Consider the following 17,206-nt stretch of genomic DNA (forward strand, 5'->3'; position numbering starts at 1 on the left):
TCCTGATCTATAGACAGTTGGCATGGGAAGGCATCTAGTTTTTGAGACCGGAATTCCTTCAATCTAGTATTATTTGCAGGCCTATAAAACATAACATAAAGTATGGTCTTTGTTATCATTAGAAAATTGTCTTGCCGTCAGTTCTGAAAATACAATCCTACTGTGTCCTTAGGGTAATCTACCCTGTAAGCATCACTGCTCATGTCATCCAGGATTGGACGCTTAACTAACTTGTAAAAGTTATGGCTGTTATCTTCGAACTGAGGTGACCAGTGCAGGCAATTTTGTTGCTGTGGTGGTCAGGAGGGGTGGCACAGCACAGCGATGTGTAGGCTTAAGTCCAGTACACAAACAGACAGCTTAGTAGCATGAAAAGCCACCCAGCCAAACAAAGTATATGGCAGAGTAAGGGACACCTACAATGCAACCCTTCTTGTGACACTGCTGTTCTTGGGGCCTTACACAGGTCAACTTTTCTGCCCGAGAGTTTCCCTGCCAGTGCAGTAGGAAGCAGCAGTCCCAATGTCTCATGGACTGTATTTTGGGAGACAATATGGATCTTCAGGAGAAACACGTGAAGAAGAATATTGGCTTTTTAAACTAGCTGAAGAGACCTTTCATGGTGACAGAAATGCGCAGAAGGCTGCAGAAGAACATTGCACGGGTGTTGTGGCTGAACAAGGGAGAACGATGTTTTGTAAAATGGAGAATGGACAGGTGTGACTGCCAGAATAAAACATGGTTTCTCTTTGGCTGGTATACCTTCCAGAGTGCCAAACAGGAGGTAAAGAGGGGAATGATCCTTTACTGCCTCCTGTAACGCAAGAGCATGGGGAACACCTGCTGACACTTGGAGGTAGCGTGGTCAAGATGAACAGCAGGTAAGCCTGTGGAAGAAAAATCCATCAAAGGCAAGAAAATACAACACTGGTTCATGAAGTCCTCAAATTGTGCAGGGTTTGTCAGGGAAGCACCCCCTGTGCACTCTTCCCTGTGCGGTGCTGTTGTTCACTGTCAGGTACTGCGCAATACAGACCTTTGCTCTGAGCCACTGTGACTGCAATTAATGTTTTAAAGAATTTTTACTGCATATTCTGTAACCTACCTGTACTGGGAGTTACCTGAAACCACCACAATGTACATCTGGAACAGGCAATTCGATGTCCTTGCTGGCTGCCAGAACCTAGGAGCAGGCAGTGAAAATGTATCACTATCAATGCACCTACCACTTCCCTTTGAGAGAGAAGAGGGACACAGGCATCTGTCTGAAAATAATAACACTTTATTTGAATTTTTTTTTGTTACATTATCATAAATGTTCTCTAGTCTCAGAAAACAAAGCCCTAGTTTGGAAAATAATGCACATACAAATCTCTTCTTTACGGGTATTAAGTATACAGAAATATACAAAGATTTGTCTATTATTGTAATATATCATCAGAATGCCCCACATCCCACATTTTTACTCAGGTCCACTGTACCGGTAAGCGTAAACTACAAAGGTAACAAGCAACCTGGAAAAGACATGGTTTATATAATATATTTATATATAAGTATATATATATATCTACAACAGTGCAAATATATCACAGCGTGCAGGCAGCAATAGTCTCTAGAGAAGCATAATAAAATTGATTCATAGTAATGCAAATGCATTACAGAAACAAGAGACAACAATGACATATTAGATATACAGAATATGCACACTTTAGCACGCTGATTTAAAATGATACCTTGCATTGACTCTTGCTTTAAAAACAAAAGAACAAATGTTAAATAATTCAGTAACAGATTCAAGGGCAGTTTCTGACAATAAGGTCAACTGACTCAGATAAGGTATTCCACAAATCTTTACTGACACAGGTAAAGGCTTGGCTACACTGCAGGACTTGTCTTTTTAGATATATCAATGTAATCTTTTCCTTAAATTTCATTTACTTTTACCGTAATTTAAGTGCATTTTTTCCATATTATTTTGAATTGCTCAACAACTAATTCACATTTGTAAAGGTTGGTACAATTATCACTGAGGCCAGGAAAGCTGGTTTTTGAAGTAATAGAAAGGAGTTTGTATAATGATTACCCTAAATGGGCTACTAAAATAAGCTACAGTGGGGTCAGAAAAAAAGACATCACAGATGCCACTGAAGTAAAACACCCTGTCAACCTTAAAAGTAAAGACTTCCATGTTGCCTTGCAATCTGCTTAAAAAGACATTTTAGATTTTTTTTTCTTCTTGAAAGAGTAAAGCACACCCATAGATCCAGCACATTAGGCATTTGGTAGCTCAAAAAAGTCTAAAAGTCATCCCTCCAACTCTACCTACCTCACACTGATCCCAAGCAGCTCATTTTTACACCCCACGTGGACAGCAACCATGAATATCTAGCAGTAAGAACACAAGCAATCGGTAAGCACGGGCTAGGCTGCACGGAGGACCCCAGAAAGAAAATGGGTCGACAAAATCTTGATGTATCTTGAAGGCATAAACAATGCAGAGAATGCAGGCTGGCAGGCTGAGCCACGGGGATTTCTTGTGCCAAAGGATACATATTTTGACTGGTCACCCTTTCTTTTACTGTGCTGGCAATGGGTCTCAACAGAAATCTAAATCTCTTAAAGGAAGGTCCTACAGTTGACAACTGCATAAAGTTATGGGTCATTGTAAGATTCCAAAGTAATAAAAACACTGAAGCTAGATTTCATTCTCTACAGTACCATTACTCCTTCACAAACTCTACATGAAATGTGTACGGAAAGAGAAATATGCTAACATATGCACAGAATTAAAAGGAAACTTGTTATGCTTGCAGGCTCAACCTGCAACTTTTGGACAGATCCAGAAAGATATCCACAGTTATAAAAAACACTCAGTGGGATATATTACAACAATCTCTTTATGTATTATGAAAACAGGTATTTAAGAACAGGACAGTAGGAGTTGATCCCTGAAAATGCTACTGACCCTGTCCATGAATAGCAGAGCTCATGATTAACTTCAGTGACACTCAGCACTTAATTTATGCACTCACTAGTGCTGTGTGGCAGTGTCACGGGCACAGCAATGATCAGCCTGTCACAAACTGTTACAGAGGACATGACACGGTATAATTTTCTGCCTACTTCTAGTTCCCAACAGCTTTTCAAATTATCGTACTTTATAAATGGCTTTCCATACAGAACTAAAGGAAAGAAATTCCTGAACAATTGCACCCTATCAGGCTGTTCTAGTAGGAAAATGGATCATTTTCTCAAAATAAAAAGAACAACATGTAGGACAGTATCTCTGCAGCTACCACTGAGATCCCCTCTGCAGGAATACAGACCGATTATCTACCACAGTCAAACTGCTCTGGAGGAGCCTACAGCTAGCTACCGCCAAAAACAACCTCAATGTTTTCCAATATTCCTGCTTTTGGCAGGGATCTTTGCTGCCCTGGTGAATGTTAAAGGAAACAACAATCCTAACACTCAGAGTTCAGGGTGAAGTCCAGACTTTTTCTAACTTACAGTAGGGCTACAGAAACAAGGTAACTTCAAACACCACATCTACTTGTTAAGTGTCTATGGTACCCACAATGCAAGATCAGTTTTAACAAGTTTCCATTTTAGCAAGGAACTGCTTGAACTTCCAGCTCCAAAGGTCTAAGCACCAAAGCTTTAAGCTCTGAAGTTGCAACGTACAGGGGCTCGTCTCCTCTAACTTGATGTGTCCAGAGCAGATAGGCAGACTATCTAAGGTACCTTCCTAGGCTCCCTCGATACTCAGTGCAAGAGGTATGTACCTCCCTGAGAGCAAACAATACTTTTTTTGTCACATTACCTAATTCCAAATCTTCTGCCAGTGCCCAAAACACATGCCTAGGAAAGACCACAAAGGAGATGCTAAGTTCAGTGTGAAGAATTGCCTCTGTAGCTGCCTAGCTAGTCCCCATTAACTAGAGAAGGAGCTTGCGAAACCAGAAGAAATGTGTAAACTACAGCTCAGTAAGTCCGGAAAGCTGAATTACACTGCTAACATTTCAATTTATTCACTTCACGGCTGTTGCAAAAACTGGAACCACACTGGCAAAAAGAGGATCCAGTCCTTCTCCAGCTGACATTGCCCTGAACCCTCCTGGGAACACGCATGACTTCAAATGTGGCAACTGCTATAATAAAACTCACTGTATGGGCCAGAATTCAAGTCACTAGGAAGAATACCTACCTCAAGGAATTATGGAAGTTCCTCAGGTCCATTTGTCCTGGAGATGGACATTTCTTTCCTTTTATTACAGAGAAAAGTAGGTGATTAACTTAGACTGGGCCTCTCATTTTTAGACAGCTATGGTTCTGTGAGATAAACCATCTCCAAAACCACTATCCAATTGATGAAAATTAAAAAGAATTTTAATTTCATTGGCCGAATCACAGTATCCATAGTTAAAAGCAGCATGCGTGTAATTTCCTCTTACTCCACACCTGGATCCCAAGAAGTAGGCCAATGCTGTGGTTGTCCACCTGCACCCTGAGCTCTACCCATGCATTCAGAAAGAAGCGCTGCCTCGCTGCTACTCCAGCAACTGATGTCCTTTTCAACCGTGTTCATACTAACTCACAAAGCTTGGCCCAAAACAAACACAGGCCAAGACAACTGTTCTGTTTGGGAAAGCATTCAAGCTTGTGCTTACATCCCACTCAACCCATGACAGCTGATGCACTTCAAAATCCTCCCTGAATGAGGACACACCAGAGCAGAGCCAGAGCCAGACTGGGCCAGAAAATGCTGTGCTCAACCCCTGTGAAGAAGACTCCAAGCCAGCTTCTGCTGCACTAAGATCAAGGAGCATCAGAGCAGATCCCACAGGTATCAAAAACTCCCCACAGAACTAACTTGACCCCAATGAAGGAGCTGATAACCAACCTGCAGAGCCGCGGGGCTCTCCTGCATTATACAGGACAAACACGCATGATCCTCTCTCCCACACAGCTACCAAAAGAGACTGGACCTGAAGCTCGGTGAGCAAAGGCAACGTGGAAGAAGGTGGAGCAGGCTGCAGAAAGGTACACGTGCCGTTTGCACCCTCCTCACACATATTTCTGAGGAGCTCTGTTTGGAAACATCATCATTGCACCTTAAGTTTTCTCTCTGCCCTTTGTTATCGTTCCTGAATATGATCATCACAGAGCAGGAGACAAAAGAATAAAATCATATTCCAATAAAAGTTATCACTGAAAAATAATTAATTAAAATCCCTTCCTGCTTACTTCAGAAAGTAAAAATAAATCCTGACATTCTTCAAATGCAAAGCAGTCCTCGATCGGCATTTCTGGTACAGAAAGAAAAAAAAAATAGAAAGTTCATTTTTCCTAACCAAAACTATGCAGATAACAAAAGCAATTATGCAAAGCAACAGTAAGTATACAGAAAAATATATGCTCATCTCCATGCTTGATTTTCATTCTCCTCTTCCCCACAAAGTATTTTGTGATTCACAAAGATTAATTCAAGATCACTGTAAAGGTGTAATCTCCTAGAGACTAACTCAAAGCAAATGGACTTTGCAGTGTAGTCTCCGATTCTGTTTAGACAGCCAACATCTCAGTCTTCCTGTGCCATACAGCCCTCACCCAGCAAAGCACTTAAGCCTGGACTTTATTTTAAAGACGTTAGTTGTTCCTTTGATTCACATGCGACAATGCAGATGTGAGAAGTTATTAAGATACTTAAGCACTTTGTTGGAAGAGGGCTTCAAAGGATCCCATTAAGAGTCAAAAACCTACATCTAGTCTTGAGTAATAAATAGGACAGGCAGGACCTCCTCTGTGAGGATCACTGGGATGGTACAGGTCAGTGTGTATCACCATTTTTTCCAGAAACAAATGTTTAATGAAAGGTTCATTTCTGTTGACAAGAGACTTTGTCAGAAGAGTAGATCGAAATGCCAGTCACCTGATACATCCAGTATTTGGACTCAAGTGTTCGTTATCTCCCACTTACATAACCAGCTCTCCCTATTATGTGTACATATATTCCTCTCCTTTAATGAAAAAAAGATATCTTGGGCTCCAAATATTAAGAAGTGAACAGGATTTCAGCACCAGCTATTCTTCTGTTACTGCCTTTGATCCATAAAGATTAAATTTTCTCAATTTCTTATGTGAGTAGAATCTGCTTTCCAAATCTTTTATTTAATTGTAAATAATAATGTTTCAAGTTCTTCTTAAAAACTTTCAGGGTTTTTCAGATTATATGCAAGTTTCCACAAAGAAAAACAAGAAAAAAACATCTGAAGCACCTAAAGTCTTAACTGATGCACATAGTAACCAAAGCAACATGTCAAAACAAGTTGAAATAAAACAAGAAGGCCAACAGAACACTAAAGTCTTCCTGCAATCCCAACAGAAATCATACATTCAGTCTTCAAGAGACCTTTAAAAAGCTTTAGCCTCTTATGCAACTTTTAGCCATATTGTGACTCGTTTAAATGGTAATAACGGCATTGACTTCATAATCAATTTATGGCTATATAAATTGAGGATTTGACGTCTTTAGAATCTTGCTGGCCTCGTTATTCTTCCACATGAAGCCTCCAGTGCTTCACAATGTGCTTGCTTAACACTAGAGCACATGCATGCTCAGTCCATTAACCTGGGAATGCATTTTATACTAGCCTGTTAGGATTTATTTCCACATAAATAGAAAAAAAGCCAAGCTGCGACTATGTTAAAAATCTTTGCAGTATATGAAAACATAATTGGGATGGACTTTAAACACTTCTGTCCCACAGTAATGACAAAGGAGATATCATTAGTTAATTTTAGAGCTAAGGAGGGAAAGAATGATTATCTCCTTTATGTGTAGGACTGAGTTTCAAGATAATGAATTTCTTTCCTTACTGGGATACTACAGTCTTAAAGTGTTCCTTAGAATAGTAGCTTTCAGCTGAATGCTGCCAGCAGATGGCTGGGAAAAAGTGTATCTAACAAAAAAAGGAGTGACAAAAAATATTCCAGAGCATGCATTTTCTTAGGAACACCCATGGAGGACCAGACTTTTGGCTACCTCAATACAATGCAAAGTTACAGTACAAGAGGACACATTACAGACTAGAGGTAAAATAAGAAAGTCTACAAACAGAGGAATGGGCACAGATAACAAGACAGTATCCAAGGAACTCATACTGCTAAACTGATGTAGACAGGAGAACACAGCATTGTCATCATGTAAGTTAACAGTGTTGGAATGTCAGCAAAGTTACTTCATTTGGTACACTGCAATGGATTTTCAATGTGGTATTTGGTAAATAGTGTTGGTAAACACAAAACAGGAACCCTGAAGGTATTTAATGCCATGGATGTCACACTCTTTCATACTCAGCTAGCCTACAGCTGGACCAGCAGTGTGCAACAGAAGAGTAATTTGGCAAATGTAGTCCTTTGTCTGCTTGCAAACAGCATTTGAACCGCCTGTAACATTCACAAATATTTTGAGAATCTTGAAATAATCAAGGCACATTGTGCCAAGGGATTTCAGCTTGTGACTCATTTAAAAACTGTTCACAGTTATGAGTATTATTTAGGATAGCCAAAATTCTTAATTTCTCATATGTGACAGCCATAGAGGTCCATACCTGCTTGTGATTATGCCTGGAAAAGCTGCAGAGCTGTATAAAAGCTTTTGGGGAAAAACCAGCAACAACTACGCAAAGAGGTTGTGTAAGGATTTTTTTTTTCTTCTACAGTAAAGATTGACCTTGCTTTCACAGGTCAATCTTATTTTCACGGAAAGTTGAGCTAACCTTCCTAAAACATGTGACTTCACTTAAAGTCTTCCAGAACATGGGCCTAACTCAAGCGTCCTGAGTTTAACAGATACACGCGGTCTATGTCTGTATTGGTAAATTAAGCAGAGCCTGCGCATGGGCCAGGAAAACTGGGAAACAATTGTCTTCACTGCTAAATGGCAGAGCTGCAGCCCAGCACAGCCAGAGCTTTTCCAGACAACGTTTGGGCTGTTTAGAAGTTAGTACAGTACAGGGACCATTTGTATTAGCCCCAGTTGCCTGAGGACTAACAGAGCTGGCCCTGGCACTATTTAGTTTACTAGTATAGTCGTAAGCATGGAGTATTAAAAAACAGTCTGTGAATTGTGACTCCTGATGGCTAGCAGATGTGCAAGGTCTCTCTTCATCTGCTCTACTGTCATAAGCTGCTGAGCTCCTGAACAGTTTGCTGACATTGAGCTGTTTCCAATCTACAATACTTCAGCATCCTGGTAGGAATAATGCATTTATAGAATTTGTGGGTCTGTGACACTAAGGTAAATGCACAGTAATGGCAGAAGGTAGTGGAATTCGCACAAAAGTTCACCAAGGTGTCCAACATGAGTGTGAGCCCCACAGCTTCATTTTGGGTTGAAAATCCAAACCCATGAAAATCAGTGACAAAATTCACATCAACTTGGAACCAGAATTCCCCCTGCCAGGTTTACAAAGGTGAGATACGCAAAATAAACACATGCTTCTTTCAACAGTTTCATTGGTGTTTAGATCAATTAGCTATTATTCCCATGTCATGCATGTAGACTTCAGGATGAGAACAAAACTGCTTGGCATAATTAGGCCTGCAGGATTACAAGGTCATTTTCATATTTTGAGGACAGTTCTACATGTAGCATGTTGCAGATATAATGAACACTGCCGCATGAGGCAGTTACAAGTGTTTTAACACAATCCCCCAAGCTTTGAGCTGTGGATAGCTCTGGCACTCCATCAGGCTTTAACAATCGCTCAGGCTTTAGGGATAGATTCTGCTTTCACATATTATCAAAAATGAGCCTCGGAGTGCTTCAATTTTTTCATTCGCAGGAGGTAGATCAAACAGATAATGAGCAGAGTTAGCATTTTAAATGTCACAAATATTGAGGATTTAAAAGAACGTTTTTTCAATCATTTAGCAACAGCTTGAACATGTCTGACTGCCCGTGCTATCTATTGATGCTTCCGAATATGGACCACAGGTTTAGTGCAGACTCAGAATCTGCCTTTTCCTGCTATCATTACAGTTTTCAGATATGAGACCAGCTCAACAAGTAAAGCACCAGAATTCTAAATTTAGACAGAAACAAAAATAATGACTTGAATCACTTTAGGTTTGTTTTAAAAAAGTATCCATATTAAAAAGATATCTTTACCTTATTAATTAATACATTTACAGACTTTTGGCCAGAAGGGGTAATTCTGTGGAAAAGAATTGCAAAATAATACATAGAAAACTGCAAAGATGAAACTCTGAATTTAAAAAGATGAGAGAATCCTATTTTCTTTGCATTTCCCATTTTCCCCATCTCATTACCTTGTCAACTATAGGTGACATTATACTATTCTGGCTACCAGGACTAGTATCCTAGTGACCTTATCACGAAATTGGTTTTCATAATGAAAGTTCCTGCAGCCACGTTTTTTGTTACAGTTACACTGCCTTGGTATTGATACTCTGTGGTGTAAAATTCCCTTCTATTTCTTCTTCCTAGTTAAAGCTAGAAAGTGTAATGAAAACATGACCCAACCCAACTGGACTGATTGGCTTAACACTATATGTCCACTATCCCATTGTGGTTCTCTATGGGCTAGGTCCTAACAGCATCTAGCTGGGCACTGAAGACCGGCCTGCCACAGTGAGACAATGTCAAGTGCCCTCTACTGCATGTCTAAAGATCTTCCTACTGCATCATTTTAGCCATTTTTCCTTTACCTCTCTGCTCGGATTTTGTATCTGAGAACAAAATAGGCAATTAGGCGCAGAGAGAAGAAGAAAATTCCAAGAACAATGAAGTCCAGGTAAAGTTTGGCATTTTCTACATCCAGTTCTCTCAGAATGGCCTCTGATTTTTGAAAATGGCAAGTGTCATCTTTGTCACAATGCAAATCTTCTCGATCCAGTCCATAGATTGAGAGAATAACTCCTTCGAACCCATATCTGGAAAGAAGAAAGATGGATTACAAGGGAAGTCCTGATGATCTGTTTGGAAGTACTCTACCAGCAATATAATCCCTATGAGAGCTCAGCTGAAACAGCGAGGGGTTCAATATCGTCCTAACACATGTGTCTTGGGGCAAGTTTTATCCCTGTTGCAATCAAGCAAATGACATGTCACTGACATTTTACGTAAGATTGAACAAGGACAGAAATTTTGCCTTTAACTGCTTCCTGTTAGTGTATAGTGCAATATCTCCAAAGAAAAATGTTAAAATAGAAAGCAGTCTAATTTCAGCTCATATCAGAAATTCCCCTTTTAAAAGTGACATCATTAATTCAGTTTTTAAAAAATAAGCAATGGGGATACAATTATGGTTTGAAGTCACAAATATATTAAAACCAGCCTCAATCTAGAACAACTCTTTGCTTCCATGTGCTACAGTTTCACTAACAATGCACAGTTCCCACGTCTCCCCCTGGCACTGGGTGCACTTAGCATTTGACTTTGCAAGCAGATACACCATCAAGGATCCCATGTGTACGATAGCTCCCTCCAGCTTCAGGAGACCCCACATGGGCTAGACAACAGCCTAAGGCCTCATCTTGAATTCTAGCTACTAAATCAGTGGGTGCGGTCTTTTAATCTTTGATAGGTCTCTGTGCAAGATCTCACTTGCCAAATGAGAGGGTATTTTAGCTTGGGATTTCTCAGTAATAGTGCAGCTTGGGCAGGGTGGGGAAAAGAGGGATGGGAAAATTCACCTCACCTAAGTTCAGCTATAAACATCTAAGTGTCTAGTCTAAACTATCCCTCTGTGCTAGCCTCCAGAGGTTTCCTGATGGCAATTATCCCACCTTAAGATAGCTGTCTCAGCCAGCAAGAGACAGACATAGATAGGATATAAGGTACCCATGGTTCTTAAAACACTGGTTTAGATTAGAGATGACACAAAACCCATGTCTCTTGTGGCAGTGCTACTGCAAAACTTAAATCTAGGTATTTATCCAACAAGTCTACGTAGGATACAGCAGTGATTTATATAACATTTTCTTCCAAAATGAGGTGCTGGCATCAATTTCTCAGTTGGGCATGCTGTCCCTATTATTTCAGAAATCCACTATTGCAAAATCCAGGAAGATTTGCATGCTGTGCAATCCCACTGAATTCAAGGGGACTGACATGAACTTGTGGCCGATAATCTGTACTGAATGTTCCTATTTATTTCACATCATATACAACATGAAATGCAGTGAGATAATGTGGTGTACATCATATGTACATTTATACTCTAAAAGAATGTGCTGTGAACTTAGTCTCTTTAGCACTCAAAATAACCAAACAAACAAGAAAAGACAAACAGCATTTCCAGATGGGAAGTTAACGGCCTCCCTAGCAGTACCTGACATAGGAAATGTAGGACATCCACTGGAGGTATGTTGGGATGGTATCAAAGCTGACAAAAAACCCAGAGAACAGAAGCACCGGGATGGCAGTAACTGGGCCCACGAAAGTGGCCACCTGTGAAGAGAATAGACAGTCTCTTGTCAAGACAGAGAAAAAAATATAATTCACTTGCTCTTTTATCTGATGTCCTGACCTCCAGTGAGGAAACCAGCCTTTAGAAGAGCAGACTTTCCTTATGGCAAATCCTCTGTTCTGTGCCAAACCTAAATAGGCAGTGCAAACTTACTCTTTAAGCAGTGGGGAGTGATGCCATTCAAGTCCTTCTTATAATGCTACTCCCCCAAATTATCACAGTTCCAAATACTAGGAAATTATTGATTTTTTTTGGATGAGATTTTTTGTGAGGGGGAGGTTAGAAGCTGCTAGTGGATGAAAAGAGGTACTTCTCCACTTCCTAAACCTTTCTGCTAGTTCATGACACTGCTGTGCTGGGATCTGTCCTTTGAAGGACTTGAACGCACCAAGAAATTTACAGCGCAAGAGGGGCACTGTGATTCCCTTGCTTCTCTGGGTATGAGACCCCTCTTTCTAATTATTATGCTTTCTCACTCACTCCCCACTGAGGACACACAGACCTCCCTCCTCATTAACCCCACATGAACAGTAGCTTCAACTGGTTCTAAAACATTGTGAAGAGGATAAGGAACATCTCCAGCTGGGTAGTTTTGGTGGGGAACAGATCTTGACCTAACTCCAGCCTGTCCTCTCTACATCCCCTCCAGGGCAAAGGTACCTCTGAAGAGAGGAGAAGCACAGGCATCATATAAAAGGGCTATGCTGGTCTCTACAGGGTGGCACAGAGAGGGAATCAAGTCTTCTACTACAGAAATCTTGATAGCATCAATGAATATTAATGTCAATATCAGTTATTATCACAAGCACCACAGAATAGTTCTGCTGTGGAATGGTCACCCCAGCACATCTCCTGCCAGGAAGCAGAATGGAGTTACATGGCCAGCTTCCAGTGTGACAGTCATGCCAACAGCTGCTTCTCTCCCTCCCTCTGCAGAAGTTTAGTTTCTGGGCACGCCTCTTCCTACCTTGCCTTCTGAAACCTTTTTGTCTAAGTATAGAAGAACCCTCTCCTGAGCTACTGATCCTCATGGCCTACCTCCACTTTATAGATGCACAGAAATGTATCAGTCCTGCAGTTTCTAGGACCTGCTCAGCCTGGGATGAATCGCAAGAGACACTCAAGCAGGGGCAGGCACAGCGCCATTCAGATGGGGAAGGAACTTCAAAGCCTCACATCCAGTATGTGTATATGCTGTTTTAAGTTGATGCTAGTGGGAAGTGTCAAGTAGCTATATCAGTCCAAGACAACTTTTTGCCTGTCGTCTCTCAACAAATGTCTTGGGGACACAGCAGCAGTCACAGTAAGCAGTCAGTGTTGGGAGACAGCAGGGTTCCTGTGACACCACAAAACACTATCAGTACCTGAAGGGATGTAGAGGCTGCACCTATGAGAAGACCCAGTGACTGAGCCACCAGGGATGTCATGGTTCCCAAGGCTGCGAAGAGGACAAATCGGAGTGCATCAGATGGCTGTGAAGTCATCCAGTACACAATGCTGCAGTAAGCCACAGGAAACATAATCTGCAAGGAGATACACTTGGAGTTAGTCCATTAAAGCCAAACATTCACCGTTACTCTGAATAAGATAAAAACATAGGGAGTTCTAGTTAATCCACAGCTCTCAGCCTTTCCATTACATGACAGGCATGGCTGAAGAGAGTAAATACATCTGCCACAGACTGTGATATCTATCTTACTACTTGGGCATTAGAAAACAGATCCCACTCACTTACAGCCCTTTTCAATTCCCCTTCTGCAAAAAAGCAAAGACAGTCATCTGTTTATTAAAAAAAATACATGGTCAGGTCTCAGCTTTTGTGAAGGTCTGCTGTTTACTCTTAGGGTGCTTCCGAGAAGCTTCAGCACACATATATGAACAGTTCAACTATTCGGATGGATAAAATACCAGTACTAACCTTCTTGGCAAGTGGACTTGCCACAAACTTAAATGGTTCTTATTTTATTGAAGAGTAGAGCATATACCTGAAAAGGAACATCAGCCATGGTTTTGGCGAGATAGTAGGCTTTCAGGCTGTACCAGTAGTTCAGATGCTCTCTGAGAAATACTCCCATCTCAAGAGGAACTACAGAGAACACAAATTAGTAAGTTAGGTTGTCAGTGTGCAATATTGTTGCACATAATAATATAGTTTATTCATATCTAATTCTGCACTGCTGCAGTCCCATAGTGGGACTGGAACTCTGAGGCCTTCAACAGACCAGCAAGTTTCAATGATTTGTAATGAAATGTAAGAAGCCAGCCCTGAGAGTTGCTCCCTGTTTAGACTATGTACCAGTCTACTCAGATGGTCTGAACCTCCCTTAAAGAAGCTTTTTGAATTAAAAGTGGTGTCAAAACTTAAAGAACATGGTTATTCCTTTTGGTCTAACAGGGAATCCAAAGTAACAGCGCTCCCAGAGGAAGCATGGAACAGTCCATACCGCAGGAGTTTGCTTCTGACACCACATGAATACGCTCATCTTATGTGGGAGTCATGACTCAGAAATCCTAGAGAAATTATTACACCCTCCCCAAGACCAACCACAAGCTCATGACATGGTTGAGATGCACTGGCACAAGGGGAAATTCCAGTTCGGGACTGTAACAGTGAACTGTCTGGGTTGAGAAACACTGGTGTAACTGGGGGGAGAGAGGTGCCACTGGGCAAGTCTACCTTTGCCTCTACACAGCAGTTTAGTGAGTGCAAGATTTATCCCTGCACCTGCCTTACAAGTAAAAGCAAAAGTCAAACATTATCTTATATGAAACAGATACATTACAACACCCTCCCAGCTTACTGCAATCTCCTTGTCCATTGATGTAATAGTAAGACTGATACTCACATGTAAGGACAGTTGGCATGAGCGCAGCAAACATAAGAAACAACATGGAAAAAAAGAGGAAGCCAGAGTTGCTGAGAACTTTCTTAGCTTCATTGCCAATGCCTAAGTAGAGCAAGCCGATGAGCAGTCCAATGCCAATGTGTGAGGTGATACGCAAGTGTGTCAGAACCTACAAACAAGGAAAGAGTATTTCAGTATTGATCAGTATTTCTGATCAAAAAGTCTGGGCTCAAAAACAATGGCTACATGACTGAAATCAGATATATAGATTGCAGAAAAGGAGTACTTATGTCCAGAAGAACTTATACAGAAATGTTAATTTCCTACTGGCAAACTGGGCTTCAGCTATGGAAAACTTACTGTAATGAGCTTCCCAGTGTCAATAAGACACACGGCTATTACAGTACAGAAAATTTCTTCCTGTAAACACAGGCAGAAGCTGCAAATGCTGCAACCTGAAATCTTACTGACAACGTTATGGAGCCATTGGCCCTCATTCATCAGGAGAAGGAAACTTTCTCTATGACTAAAAGATAGATTTCCAAGAGCAGAAGAGAGGCAGAAAAGGTATTTCAGGCTTGTATAGACCAAACTAACTTAATCAGGCATAAAATAGCCTTCTGTGCCTTCTCTGCAATAAAGTATTCCTACAAAAGTGCCGTGGTTTAACCCCAGCTGGTAACTAAGCACCATGCAGCTGCTTGCTCACTCCCCCACACCCAGTCGGATGGGGAGAGAATCAGAAAACAAGTAAAACTCGTGGGTTGAGATAAGAACAGTTTAACAGAACAGAAAGGAAGAAAATAATAATAACAATAATAAAATTACAATAATAATAAAAGGATTAGAATATACAAAACAAGTGATGCACAGTGCAATTGCTCACCACTTGCCAACCAATGCCCTGTTCCCAAGCAGTGATCCCCCCCAGCCAACTCCCCCCAGTTTATATACTGGGCATGACATCACATGGTGTGGAATACCCCTTTGGCCAGTTTGGGTCAGCTGTCCTGGCTGTGTCGCCTCCCAACTTCTTGTGCCCCTCCAGCCTTCTTGCTGGCTGGACATGAGAAGCTGAAAAAATCCTTGACTTAGTCTAAACACTACCCAGCAACAACTGAAAACATCAGTATGTTATCAACATTCTTCTCATACTGAACCCAAAACATAACACTATACCAGCTACTAGAAAGAAAATTAACTCTATCCCAGCCGAAACCAGGACAAAGAGGTATAGAAGAACAAAAGAAATAATAAAATTTGGAACAACAGCAAGCCTTTACAGCTGAGCAGGAAAAAAAATCTTAAAAACAACACTAGTCTTCAGTCTATGCATCAGAAAATAAGTTACAGTTTGCCGTTGGTGGAGATGAGAAGAGGACCATATGACCCATGGTTAGTGCTTGCACACATCTGAGATATGCTCTCCAAGTGTCCCAGAGACATTCTGATCAGCTAGTTGAGCAACATGGAGAATGTGAAGCTGTATTTACACTTTGGATTACAAGGGCCCTCCCACATGAACATGCCAATTTATTTTTGACCAAATCTTTGGTACTAGACCAAATGTGCAATATTCGAGATTGCAGGAAGGCAAAATTCAACATATTAATTGATCCTTGAATGACAAATGCACTACAATGTAAAACAGCAAGGAAGAAGAATAAGCTATGGCAAAGACATGTGCTGGCAAATCAACAAATGGGCATAATATATATGGTCTGGAAATAGGAAGATGCTTCTTAACCACTAGAGTTGCATGGTTCTGTCATATCTTCCCAACCACAGCAGTGGGGAAAACAGCTGATTGCTTTTACTATGGCATTCAATATATTGTTTCCCTTTCTGAAAGGGAAGGAATACTGTGGTTATCCGACAGCAGAGGCCTGGACACAATGGTGCAGTAGGTTTCCTGCAGGCCTGTAGTTCTGTGCAGACATGTCTACACTGGAAACAGTAGTGTCCTAAAGAGATACCTGCCTGGGTGCAGGGCAAAAGCAGTGTAGCTGCAGCACCTGGAGCTCAGTGAGGCTCAGCTTACCCTGTCACAAGGGTAACTTACTCATACTGAGCTCCACATGGCTCAACTGCTTTTGGTTTCCAAACTACCTCATCTGAATCCACCATGTGGCCACCAGTATAGATATATTTATTGTCTGGCTCTCCCCTTTCTTAAGGACAGGTATGTCAAATTAAAATATCAATATGTATTAATGTATATATTGTCTTTTCCCCCCATCATGTAAAGCACTGAAAACCTTCCAACTCGCAGAAAAAGCAGCGGACAACCCCTCCTCAGATTTATCAAATTGCAAATTTGCCACAGAGAAAAGGACTTGGCCAACCAGTACCAATTATACAGTACACGGGTGAGTTCCTTGGACAGGTGTGCATGTAAGGTCTAGTTAAAGAAGCTCATCTCCTTAACTTATGCCTGTTAATGAAAGGACAATCTTACCTAGAGGACATTTCAAAGCATCAATCAGACAATGTAAATAGTCCTATCTCTGAAATTCACGATCAACTCAGCTACTTAGAGATAAGAAAAACTTTCTTGAGTAAAAACTAAAAGCACCATTCCATTTTGTTAATGCAAACTAGGCACCCAAAACATTTAATGAACATACATGAAAACTGCAGAGTTTGGGATTTTGAAGGAGGTTGTTTATTTTTAAGAAAAAAGGTGAAAGATACATTTTTTTCCTTGGGAATGAAGAGTTTCATTATGATGCTTACTTCATCTTGGTATTAAATGTATGAAAACAGAAATGTTGCCTTTTCAGAGAAGGAAAATTTTTATTTACCAATTTTCTGTTTCAAAAATAAAGACCTTAAGTATTAACCTTACATCATACCGAAATT

At 40.8% G+C, this 17,206-nt stretch overlaps 1 protein-coding gene across 1 annotated transcript in view; it reads right to left on the reverse strand.

Annotated features, from left to right (window-relative positions):
• Positions 1 to 1,268: 1,268 nt before the first annotated feature.
• The window catches only part of ABCG1 (ATP binding cassette subfamily G member 1), a 62,740-nt gene continuing 46,802 nt past the window's right edge, over positions 1,269 to 17,206 (reverse strand). The window contains exons 11-15 of the mRNA XM_075033651.1: positions 14,345 to 14,513; positions 13,484 to 13,584; positions 12,863 to 13,021; positions 11,361 to 11,479; positions 1,269 to 9,960 (exon numbers count right to left, since the gene is read on the reverse strand). Coding sequence (XP_074889752.1) covers positions 9,732 to 9,960; positions 11,361 to 11,479; positions 12,863 to 13,021; positions 13,484 to 13,584; positions 14,345 to 14,513 — 777 coding nt within the window. The 3' untranslated portion in view covers positions 1,269 to 9,731. The remainder of the gene's footprint in view (positions 9,961 to 11,360; positions 11,480 to 12,862; positions 13,022 to 13,483; positions 13,585 to 14,344; positions 14,514 to 17,206) is intronic.

This window comes from Buteo buteo, chromosome 8 (assembly GCF_964188355.1).
Source record: "Buteo buteo chromosome 8, bButBut1.hap1.1, whole genome shotgun sequence".
Taxonomy (NCBI): Eukaryota; Metazoa; Chordata; class Aves; order Accipitriformes; family Accipitridae; genus Buteo; species Buteo buteo.